At 44.4% G+C, this 13,033-nt stretch overlaps 1 protein-coding gene across 1 annotated transcript in view; it reads right to left on the bottom strand.

The window, feature by feature from the left end:
- The window catches only part of SMARCA2 (SWI/SNF related, matrix associated, actin dependent regulator of chromatin, subfamily a, member 2), a 183,535-nt gene that overhangs the window by 18,243 nt on the left and 152,259 nt on the right, over positions 1-13,033 (bottom strand). The window contains exon 29 of the mRNA XM_010860733.1: positions 2,762-2,815. Within this exon, the coding sequence (XP_010859035.1) occupies positions 2,762-2,815 (54 nt within the window). The remainder of the gene's footprint in view (positions 1-2,761; positions 2,816-13,033) is intronic.

Below are 13,033 nucleotides of genomic sequence, written 5' to 3'. Positions count from 1 at the left end.
CACTGGGAATTCTCCAAGAAGCCTCAGGACTAGAACCTCTAGTGAGGACCATACTCTTGAGAAAAAGCACTGCCGGGAACATCACCTGAGGCTCTGATTTCCTCACTCGCGCTGCTAGTACACGAGTGCACAGTCGCTCAGTTGTGTCCAATTCTTTGTGACCCCATGGACCCATGGACTGTAGCCTACCAGGCTCCTCTGCCTATGGGATTCTCCAGGCAAGAATACTGGCGTGGGTTGCCATGCCCTCTTCCAGGGGAAAATACAAGACAGACTGCCAGCCCTGTCTGTGAGCCCACAGTACCCAAACTGAGTAAGGGAAGAAAGCTTCTTCACCTAGAACTAAAATTCTCTGAGCATCTCCACTTGGTTATGCTTGTATTTCATGGCAATTTCTCTGTAATCTAATTAAATGAAAAGGGTCCTGCTTGAGCCTGAGGTCTGGTCACAGCTTCCCTCCCTCATTTAAAGAAATACTGAATGTCTGGTGCCAATGTTGCTAAAAATAAATATTGTCTAAAAGAGCTTCTTGGCTGGTCCTTAAGGGCTAGTCAATACTAACAACATAATCACAACATTAAGGGCTGTTAATAGCCATGGAGAGAGTTCAGATTTCCTAGGATGGCGTATGCGGGGCTGGGTACCACAGGCCACCTTCTTTTTCAGCCCTATTTCTGTAAATATACATTTCACCAGATCCACTTACCACTCAGGACAGAGAACCAGGAGTTTAAAGTTCTCCTCCACCTCACATCTGGGCTGCCCCAAAGTCCTGTGATCACACCTCTGAATACTCGTTCTCTCGCTCCCACACCCGCCGCCCTGTCCAGTGCTATGTCCCTCTTCTCTTGCACCCACTCACACTGAGAGGTGTATGGTCTCTAGAAGGGGTCCCGCTTTTCTCTACCTCCTCCCTGGCTGCCTACACATACATGGGCCTCCTCACCTCGCTCCCCCCACCTTGCTTCCCCCACTGCACCCCTAGCTACTTTGGGGGGATTTACACTCCCCCACAAGCCACCGACTGACTTGGCTTCCGCCGTGCCTACCCTCTCACCTGGCATGTACACTTGATTCAGACGATAGACCGGTGTTACTCCCTTATATAAGTCTTTCCAACTATGCTTTAAGGCATTTCATTTTACTCATCCCTCCCCCGCCCCATTCTCAATACTTACACAGAGACTGACATGTAGAAAATGCTCAGTGCTTTTGAACACATGGAGGGATTTTTTTTAAGAATTTTTAAAAATTAATCATAATGCAAGCTCTGAACAACATGTCTTAAACTCGGGCTTCCGGGGAGAAGCAGCATATGTGACAGTAAGGGGCCAGACAGGCTTGGAAGAGTCCCGAGGAAGCAAACGTCACCCCTTCTATGCCTCTGGAAGCTGCAGTTAAATGTATTTTCAAAAGATTTATCTGGGTCCTAACTATATACAGTCATGTCGTCTCCTCAGAAAGCCTAGGCATGACCCTAGGGGCCCTTAATACCCTTTAAAGTTATTAATCCACTTTTCATGGTCACATGACTATACTGATGGAAGCCGGGCAGTGGGGTGAAGGAGCTTCTGCCTGTTCCTGTGCACTGCACCAGGCATGGAGCCTGCATTATGCCTTTTAGACCCTAAAGCTTCCTTTCTACATCCTGATGGTGGAAACATTTGCCGTGTTGGTTCATATCAAGCCCCCAGAAGTCAAGGGTTTCTTGTTTCACTTCTGAAATTTGAACCCAGAACGAGTTCTTTCTCATAGTGGCAAAACCAGAATACCATTCTTGACACCTCTTAGTACCCAGTACGGTTTGTGTGTCTGGCTTCCAGGATTGATCACTGTTAACTAAGAAACATCAAAAAAATGACAATCTCGTCCAACAGCTTCATCTCCATACAGATATAGGGGGTATGAATCACCCTGATATTTAACCTCCCTATACAAACGGAGTGCCACAGCCGGTGACGGTATCTGTTCTGCAATGCCGCTTGGATTCTTTTTCCTTCTAGCCCCAAACTGGGGGAAAAAATGCCATAAGGGACATTTCTGAGGCAACTGACAAAGTGGAACATGATGGCAAATGTATCGATGTATATATATTTTTAAGTACAGGCTGACCAAAAGGGGGAAAGAAGTTATTTCACTATACTAATAGCAACTCCTCACCCTTTGTCATGGCTGCACACCCCTCTCTCCCAACCGACATCATGTCATTCTCACAAAGTCTCCAAGAGAAAAGCATTTCCTCCACCCGACAGAAGCAGAGCACACGAAGGTTAAACAGGCTGCCTGAGGCTGCTTAGACCATAGGCGACGGGTAAGCCTGGAAGTCGCGCCCTGAACCCAAGCTAGTGACAGACTGTCCGCACAGGTGACCGCACGGGGTCGGACAGCGCGGGGAGCACGCGCGCACAGCACCCGGCGCTTTCCATTAAGCTTCGAACCGAGACAGCGCAGAGCTAAGAGGCCCGCGGGATGGAAGGCGGAAGCCGCGCTTAAAGAGGAGGGGAAGCGACAGAAACCCATGTCCGGTGGGAGGGTCCCGCTGGTGGCGCGGCTCCTGATGCCTTTGTAAGAAGCGCATTTACAGGATGGACACGCCCAAATGAAAACACAGCACGAACAAAAGCCGCAACATCTGTGCCTCCATCGCCCACTACAAGCAGGGATGATCAGGAGGCCACTGGAGGGATCTGCTTCGAAGGCCGGGTGGTGGGCCAAGGGGTACCTGTATATAGAGACACAGGAATACAAGACAGATCCTGACCTGTTTCCTTCTATTTCCAACTGAGAATTACTGGGCACCTTCTCCACGTTACACCTGTGGTAGAGTAAAAAGAACACTTGAGTCAGAAGACCTGGGTCCTCATCCCAGCCCGGCTGCTTCCTCCTAGGCTGGTGACCTCTGGCGGTTCATGTCACACTTCACGCCTCAGTATAATCACCTACCTACCTTGCCCACCTCAGGGGTTCGCTGGCAAGATGACTGGGGACTTTTCCTGCCTCTTTCAGACAAGTCAATGCCTGCTACTCTGGTCCCATCTCCCTCTACACATTCCCATCAGTTGTGCTAGAAGCAGTGGGAGACAGGTAGCGTCTGCTTGGTGGGTGTGGGGGTGGTCTTAGGAAGGCAGCTTTAGCCTACCCGAGTCTAGCTCCTCATTTGTAAAATGGGGTGAGTACTTACCTCAGACAGCTGTTGTGCCCATGAGACAGGATGCTGTACTTTGCTACAGCGGTCAGCACCCAGAGGGGGCCCTGAACCCTAACTCGGTTTCTGAGCACCATCTCGGTAGTCGGATCACAGAGTTAATCTCCAGCTCATCTTCAACTGGAAATGACAACCACCACACAAGAGAGGGCGCTGGCCTCTAGGGAAAGCCTCTTCAGTTGAGGATTTTGAAACTGCCCTTCTGGTGTCCCTTTGTGTGGTGGCAGAGAAGTAGGCTTCCCTGGTAGCTCAGATGGTAAAGAATCTGCCTGCAATGCAGGAGACCTAGGTTCGATCCCTGGGTCAGGAAGATCCTCTGGAGAAAGGGAATGGCTACCCACTCCAGTATTCTTGCCTGGAGAATTCCCTGGACAGAGGAGCCTGGTGGGCTACAGTCCATGGGATTGCAGAGTCAGACATGACTGAGTGACTAACACTTTAACTTTTTTCAGAGAAGTAGCTGAGAGGTGTGACACAGCTGGGAAAACCGCCCCCATCCCCTCTAGGTCTTTCTCCAGGCATAGACGGTGCCTTTGGCATACAGAGCCCATGTACAGCCACGTACACGTCCGTCCTCAGGGACACTGCCCACTCTGCCCCAGGAGAGCGGGAGGCAAGGCAGAGATAAACCCGGGAGAGAGGAGCCAAAGTACAAGACCATGCTGGAAAAGCAGAGTCAGTCAGCTGGAATGTGTGACATACAAGGGAAAGCTGCATGGTGGAAAATGAAGTCAAGAAGGTCCTAGGGCCAGATCACGGAAGACTGTCTTTCCCACGGTAGGAAGTTTGGTCACCATCGGTGAGGCGATGAGGAGCTACTGCGAGTTCTTAATCTGACAAGAGGGATTCCATGTCTCTGAGAGAAGGCAGGCCATCCACACACGGCCAGTGATGAGGGTGAGGGCCTGATGCAGACAGAGGGTGAAGACACAGAAGCAGTGAAGGGCCTGGGAGAAATGCTGAGGAAACTCTGTATGTAAGGGGATGTTGGGAATAAGGCACAGCATTGGGAGTGCTCTTTTCATGACACATTTGGGATCTTGGGTTGGTGATGGTCTTAATCAAGGGGATACAGAAGCTGAAACAGACTGTGTGGTGTCAGAATATGTAAGAGTGAAGAACATCCTGGGAATGACATATAGCACGGTAGACACATCACAAGACATGCTGCAGATACCCTGGAGAAGGGTGGGCATGGTTCCTGGACCTGGGACTGACCGAGATGACAGCTCATTGGGGAAGGGAAGCTCTGAACAGAGGAGATTCCAACAGAATAATTTCAAATGATTCTGTTAGAGTGTGGAAGGACAGACCTATGTGGGTGAGCAACCTGACTGGAAAAAAGTACAAGCAAAACAAAAAAGCTTATTAAATAATGGTATGAATTTGGCTTTAAAAATGTACACTGTGCTCAGTCTGTGTCCAACTCTTTGCAACCCCATGGACTGTAGCCCGCCAGGCTCCTTTGTCCATGGCATTTCCCAGGCAAGAATACTGGAGTAGATTGCCATTTCCTCCTCCAGGGGAAAAATGTATGTTCCTACAAATGTATCTTAAAAGACAGTATGAACACTGGTGTGAATAGTCCATCTTGGATGGAAGCCTCAGGATGATACCTGAGGGAAAGCCTTTGACATCGTAAATACCTAAATGCACTCCAGGTAGAGCACTCTGAAAAGAAAATATTTAAAGAAGAAAAGGCAACTTTTTAAAGGAAGAGTCTATCCCTTCTGGAGTGTGGTTTGACTATATGTGGCCCTTTAAAACAGTAGCCCAGCCTCACTCAAAATTAGGGAAATGCTACAAGAGACTCTCCATTTGCAAAAAGGAGTCTGTGTACAGGAATTAAACAAGTACTCTTGGTCCTTGGGTTTGCGGTTTCCCAAGTCCTTGCAAAGGTACTATAATGTACCAGGGTAAAAATGCTGGCTCTCTTGTCCCAGGTAAATGTAGCGATAATGATGTGTATTTTTTCCCCTAAAAGGAATCATGTGTGTGCATGTTCACTCAGTGATGTCCAACTCTTTGCTACCCATGGATTGTAGCCCTCCAGACTCCTTTCTCCATGGAATTTTCCAGGCAAGGATATTGGAGTGGGTTGCCATTTCCTCCTCCAGGGGATCTTCCCGACCTAGCAAATGAACCCATGTCTCCTGCACTGCAGGCAGATTCTTTACCACTGAACCACCTGGGAAGCCCCCAAAGGGACCATAAACACCAGATAATGTTATCATAGTCTTATGTAAGGGGCTCACATGACCCCTACTTCCCAGAAATCCCCTGGCTGCTTGCCTGTTCAGAACCATCTCCCCCACCGCAGGGCAAGCTAGTGGAAGCAAGTCCTGTGAGTTTTTTAACCCTCTGGCACTCAAGGCTGGAAAGGAGGTGGGGGGGGGGGTGGAATGCAATTAATATTTCCAGGATCAATAAATGATTTTCTACAATGTGGGGAGAGCTAAGATTCGGAACATGCTGAAGCTTTCCACCAATCCTAAAGATATCATCAGGGTTTATTAAAATGAGGGTCAAGAAGAAGACAGACTAGCCTTGGGGAAGAGAGAAGAGCCTGAAGGGCATCAAGGAGGAAAGAGCCCTTCGGCCACCCCCCGGATGCCCCGCTGGGTGCCAGGGTTAGGCAGGTGTCTCCCAGCTCCCCACTGCTCCCAAGTCCATTTGCAGGGCTGCACCTGAAGTCCAGACCCTCTGGAGACAGCAGGGCCCCTCCTCAAGGAGCGCTCCTGCCAGTCTTCAAACAGCTGCTAGAGGGGGAGGAGGTGCCGATAACCTCCTCATGCCCTGTTTCCAGATTCTTCAGGAATGTGAACAATGCTCAGATTTGAAAAGCAAGGCATAAGAAATGTCGGACAAAAGCTACTCATAGGAGAGTCGATAGAGCCTATCAAGCCATTTCAAATGAGTTCAAGTGTCCAGTTGCAAACTAATTACATCCTGAAAGAGTAAGTAGATTGCTTCTGCTAATGATGTTTAAGAAATCACAGAGAATAGAATCAGGAGACTAGAGATAAGCAAATGTCCCGCTTTCAAAAGGAGAAGGGAAACTCGAGAGGGCTGTGCTTGATGTGGACCTCGGGTCAAAATTTCGGAGAAATTATTCAGATGCCACAGGGCTATTTAGAGAAGATAAATAACATCATTAAGTACTGGTAGGGGGTCTCTGAGAGAAAGCCATGGCAAGCTAACCTCATTTCATTCTTTCAGCAGGGTTTCTAGGTTGATGGATTGGGGAGGCCAGAAACACAGTATATCTTGGGTTTAACTTTTTTTGATAACCTTGAGAAAGGAGAGATGAGTGTAGGTGACAATGACAGCATGGCCATGTAAAGTTCACAGATGGTCCATCAACTTTAAAGATTACTGATTAATAAATGCACGTCAACCTTAAGTGACTTTTCAGGGGCATGTTATAGAGGACGTGTCCTTTGCCCTCTAGAAGTTTCTCGGCAATAGCTTATAGCAAACCTCTGGATGACAGCAACAACTTGGGAAAACAAGCCAACGTGTCTTTTTTTAAAAGAGGGCATAAAACTCAGTGTTACATCAATGGACCAGAACGATGGGACAACAATCAGTAAGATGAAACTAGACAGGAATAAGAATAAGCAGATACAGGATAAAGACAAAAGTCAAAGGTTTATCTGAAGGCTAACCTTGGCAGCATTCATGTGAGAAAAGAAATGTGTGTATGTGCTGCAGGGGAGTGAGTTTTTCAGCAAGCCATGTTTTCAATGGGAGTTAACTCTGAGTCAAGGTTGGTGGAGAAAGTTAACACATTCCTGAGTGATGGTAACAGAATTTTGGTGTCCAGAAAAAGAAGGCTACCGAGCATCCTGCAACTAGCCGCCAAGGGAGTCCTTCTGGAGTTCCGGGTGCCATGTTTTTAATGGGGCACTAAGGAAGCAAACTGTGTCTAAGGAGGGGGACGAGGGTGGCCCAAGTCTAGGCTTCACTCAGACGGCAAAGTGAGGCGTTTCAACTTGAAGGAGAATGGCTTGAGGCTGATATGTTTATGCATATTTTAAAGGCTATTTCTCAGAATGAGAAGACTGACTCTCTGAAGTTCCAAGCAGAACAAATAGCTAGAAGTCAGAGGGCTGAGTCTGTCTTAATATAGGAAATGCCTGTCGTGTTTAGGGCTGTCCTTTGGTGTCGTGAATGGCTTCCTGACACAGTGAGCTGAGGCTGGGCGTGTCCACACGAGGTTAGGTGATAGTCTGCTGGGGGTGACACAGGGAGACACAGCTGGGAAACTGGACCAGACAGAGCCGAAACCCCTGCAATACTAAGAATCCCCTCTGGGAAACTCCCTCCTTATCTCAGGAACTATAAGCCATGCCTCTAGACTGGGAATAGCTCCCCCAGACCCCATTCTTCACCATCTTATTCTCCATCTCTTCACAGGGGCGATTTTAGAGGGTACAGATGTAGACTGGGATAAGTCCCTTTTCCAAGAAGTAAAGACCCTTAGGTTACATATCATATTAACTGACAGTACAATTTTAAAAGCTTTCTATGTAAGCACGCTTAATAAATCAAAACAAAGCCCTCCAACACTACCTCACATCAAGTTTTCTACTGGAGATATAAGATGATGAGAATGGCAATAATAGACCAGTGCTACCTCTAGTAGAGACGGCTGTAGAGAGAGTTCATATTTGTGTCACATAGGATTATTGGCTTTTTTCTGGGGGGGCAGGGTGTCACATTTTTGAAAAGCACCTCTCTAAAAAAATTAGGTCTGGCACTGAAAACAAAAGCAATAAGTAGATACTTAAATTATCCTTGTTCTTTTTAAAAATATAAAGCTACATCTGTCCCGAAATCATGCAAGAACTTTGGGGGGGAAAAAAAGAAGACTGTCTCCTAAGAGCTAATTAATTCTTATATATTAGTTAAATATAGATGCCCGTTCTTATTTAATATTCTATTAATCTCCAGGACTGTCAGAGCCCTAACATTTGACTGAGGTGATGGGAAGGAGGTTGGTCCAGGTGGTATTTCTTTCACAGGTAGGTTGAATTACTATATTAGTCGCTGACTTTACTGGTGCAAAAATCTCAACACATGGAGAAGTACATTTCTCGGCAGCATTTTCTAAAACCAAAAATATGATGTAGCTAATTAAAGGCGCTCCTAATTTGAGTGACTCCTACTTGAGCGCCAAATTTGGTAAGAGACATAAAAAACATAGAGTAAGCTTTTTTTCTAGAGGATGACTAACACGAAATGCATATGAAACATGCAGAATGTACTTCCCAGAACATACCTAAATGTGGGTGCTAATAGAATAAGTACTTTAAGGAAAAGTAAAATAAATAAAACCAATGAAAGAGGAAAAAAACAAATGATTCAATGCCTGCATGTTGAAATATTTAAATATCCTCGCTCTGTAGTACAACCAAAGGCATGCTCCATCATCAGTCCCAGGGAAACTGCATGTTCCTGGTTTTAGAAATTACAGTATGAAAACCGTATGAGCAAGGACATTTTCTTTATGGTGCTCAGAGCTCCGCTCACCCACCTGATTTGCTATAAATAGTCTGAAAGGCTGATTATTAATAATTAAACTGTTCAAAGAGCTATATTAACTCATCAAATCCTCCTAACACCTCTAGAGGCAGGTACTGTAATCACTCCATTTTGTGGACGAGGAAACTGAGGGTCAGGGAGGTTAAGTCAGTTGCCCAGCTGCCCCACAGGCAGTAAATGGTAGAGTTCGGATTGGAATGCAGGTAGTTAAGCCAAGACCAGAGCTTAAACTACTGTGCTATGCTTAGCTGAGGTTTAAGGGAGAGACCTTCATATGACTCTGTATTTGGGGGTGGTTTTTGGAAAAGTTGTCAGCCTATGGCCCTGTGCATCAGCAAATCACAAACCCAAAAGGTTACGGAGCTGGCAGGTGATCTAAAGGAGTGAAATGAGCCAGGAATGAAAAATACAATGATAAATGACAACCGACACTCCACACTGGAGGGATGATAGCGGCCGGTGGGGACAGTGGTCATCCAGAGAGGGACAGCCCACGGGGGAGGGGGGGCAACGGCCAATTCTCTGCTCCGACGGGTACCTTAGAGGAGCCTAGGGACAGTGCTGCTGCCAGACTTTTAGGTGTTTCAAAAAAGGTGGTGACGCTGGTGGGGTGGGGGAACCCTGACGCTTTATAGGAATTCTCACTAGATTTATGTGCTTGCTTTAAAAAAGAAAGAAAAAAAAAGAAATATAAAACAAAACAATCTGTTGGCAGTATGTGGTTTACCGGGTGGTGACCTCTTTTATACCATTAAAGGAAGAGATAGACATCACCTGGAATAAAAGGACTTTCTAAACCTCCAAGGACTTCCTTGGCTCTTCTCAGTGTTCCGGCAGACCTAGGCTCACTCAGCAGGTCATGAACACAATGCCTGTTAAACATCAAGGCACACCTGGTCAAAGCCACAGACGTGTCTCTCTCCAGAGACAAAGGCAAAAAGTTAGAGGTATATGCAGAATGACACCCTCTACTTATTTCTCTCTATGCCAGGAGCTAATAAATAAGGTCTAAGTGTCCAAACTGACTTCCTGGAAACGATTTCTGCCTCGAGCCAACCTACCAGCATAGCCAAGAAGGGACAGAGACTTGACAGAGAGCACGACTTATGCTTGGGTGACAAGTCTGCGTGTTCACCTGGGCAAAGAATGATCTCGTGGCCAAACTTCCTTTCCTAGATTACTGTCACTCCCCCATGTCAATGAACATCTTATCCAGACGTGATGTAATGGGGCCGCCCTTTGTAGCCACTTTAGAATTCTCAAAGGAAATGACTTAAAAAAAAAAGAAAAGAAAAGAAAACAGTGAGAACAGTAAGCAGGAGGGAACCCGAGACACCCAGGAGGGAAAGAGGCCCGAGAACTTCAGACTCTGTTCACACACAGTTGCGCCTATTCCCCTTTCACTGTTTTCTGAGAAGTCTTTATATTTTCTGTAAGGAGCTATTAATAAAACCCTATGGTTGAAAATTTCTTGCTTGTTCTACTTAATCTTTATGATGAGGTTTTCTTCCTCCTACAAAAACATGTGCTAAAGTTACAGTGAAGGACTAAAAGCACAACTTAAGTTATTTGTGGCAAACAATTCCAGGTATACAGAGCAGCAGAGTTAATATCAAAGGTTTCTGGTAACTAAAAATTGATTCATGCCACTAGGAAACCAAGAGACATAAAATGTGTTTTTTCTCATCAGTTTTTTCAACTGAAATGAGATGTGACCTTCCTATTAAAACTGCATCACATGATTACTGAATAGAAACCAAATCAACTAACCAAAATGTAGCCTAATTTATCAACTACATACAGCTGCCTGATATCTCAAAACATCTTTACTTTGGTTTTCAAATAATTGTTTACTGTTTAAAAATGGCCTGGAGATAGTGTCTGGTACAGATTTCTCAAAGTTCACATTCAAAAGCTCCATGAAAAAGAGATAAAGTTGCTGGAAAACCATCCTCTTTAGGTAGGGTTATTAGGAAGAAGGAGATGGCTTGAACAAGTGCTCAGAAATTTATATGGAAGGATTGAAAAGAGTGAAATTATACCTTTGGCTTGAGTTGTTAGAGGGGGAAAAAAAGTCTTAGTATAGTTAAGGTGAATATTCACGTTAAGACTTTGTTTTAAACCAAACCGATGCTTCCATCAAAATACCTTGGAAGGAAAGAAGAACCGGTATTTTGATGGAAGCATTGGTTTGGTTTAAAACAAAGTCTTAACGTGAATATTCACCTTAAATGTGCTAAGACTTTTTTTTCCCCTCTAACAATTCAAGCCAAAGGAATAATTTCACTCTCTTTCCAATCCTTCCATACAAATGATGGTATTTCGGAAATCCCTTAGGGTTTTGTTTTGTTTTTTAATTTTGTCATCTAAACTCCTATTTCCAAATATCTTACATAATACCTGGTAAAACATCATACAAAATATCAAGTGTAGCCTCTCTAAATTGCATCCAAGTTTACTGATACCTCTGGAGCAAAAACCATAAACCAGGAGGAAGAAAGGGCCCTGGAACCCAGGGTGCACCGCGATGGATCATGCTCTGCAGGCAGCAGCGTGTGTGGTCTTGGTGAAGACGACGGAGGTGAGGGACTGAGTGCTCACCTGTCTTTGTAGTTTATCACCGTGTCAATGATCGCATTCATCTGCTTCGTCAGTTTAGGGGGATTTGGTGACAGCTTCTCAGCTGGAGGGCGACCTCTCCTCTTCTTGGCCTTCTCCACATCTTCTTTTGCAGGATCTTTATCCACGTTTCTTCGTCTTTTTCGCTTCTTAAGCCGGACTTCCTCTTCCATTTCTTCCAAATTGCCGTCTTCAATGGCCTGTTAATTGGAAATGAAGGAGAAAAATTCAAGACAAGAGAATACTAAAAAGAAAAAAAAAAAATTAGATAATTAGAACAAAATGAAACAAACAAAGTAGAAATTAACAGTAATCAGTGAAATAAGAAGAAAAATAGAAAACCACCATATTGGATAAATGTATCTTTAACCCAAGTCTTATTTCCTGATCAAAATATGTGAAGGCCCGAAACACTAATAGCGAAGAATGTGACAAATACGAAGAGATTTATACATTTAAGTGTTTGAAGATAACTAAAACCAAATGACATTTCAGCTCGATGTAGGAAAAAGACCTTTACTGTCTTATTTCTGTAGAGAGTCAAAGGTAAACTGAAACAAGGGGTGAATGAGGAAAAAATTTCCCTAAGATTGCATCCTTACATTCATATAAGCTTTGACCTTCTCTTCTTTGAGGTTTTACATCAATTTATTCATGATTCACAACGTAAGTCAAAATTCCATCCAGATTTTCTTCTAACATAGCAATTAGTAAACAAGGAAACGGGAAGTACAAAGCCACATTCCTGGGTAAACGCACTTAAATCATCCGATAAAGAACACACACACTCACAAACAAAAAACACTTTTTTCCAATTACCTGCAAACGCTTGCTTTAAACCAGAGCCAGCAGCACTAGTGCAGAGAGATAATAAAATAGCTATAAAAACAACCAGGTATAAGAAGAAGCCTGTTCATAATGGGCTAAGAGATCCATGTGACAGACCCAGAAGTTTAAACTTTTTTTCCCCCTCCTGGTTAATCTCAAAACTTAAGGAAAATAAAGGGAAAGGAAAAACTGCAAAGAAAAAAACAGCAATAGATAAGAGAAAATTTGACCATGGAAAAGAAAATTTTTAAAAAGACCTTTAAATTGCATATCAAGATTGGTTTCTCACACAAAATAACTGATGTTGTTATTTGTTCCTCCTGCCTCTCAATATTGCCTCCAGTATGCAAATGCTAATCAATCCTTTCTCGTAGCTGAAAAGAGCTCTAATCATAAGGCAATTACCTTCATTTCTCCACAGCACCAAACATGGCTAATATTTATGATCATGTGAGTATAACAATCAATATAAAGAGTGATTACAGCTCAGACATAATTTCTTTCACTTATGTACAATGCCTTTTGAAAAAGAAAGGTTTTGTGAAGAAAACCTGGTGCAGAACACAAAACAACCTGGCATGTTAAAAATGCCAGTGGGATTTCAGAAAGAAAAAAATAGGCTTTCTATGCATCTTCCAATGTGCAAACCCAGAGAAGCAACATGCACACAGACAGAATCCTAAAGGGACAGCCTGAGCCCAGGCCTTAATAATCAAAAGACAATTTCCATCACGATCCTACAGTGTGCAGATAACCACTATGAAGGAGGCAAGGTCTGACGAGTTATGAGGAAAAAGAAAAAAGAAGGAAGAAAAAAAAAAGGCTCCACGTTAT

The sequence above is a fragment of the Bison bison genome, unplaced genomic scaffold (genome assembly GCF_000754665.1).
Source record: "Bison bison bison isolate TAMUID 2011002044 unplaced genomic scaffold, Bison_UMD1.0 scf7180017864469, whole genome shotgun sequence".
NCBI classification, from domain to species: domain Eukaryota; kingdom Metazoa; phylum Chordata; class Mammalia; order Artiodactyla; family Bovidae; genus Bison; species Bison bison.
Note: the sequence above shows the minus strand (reverse complement) of the source record. Positions and strands in the feature narration are given on the sequence as shown.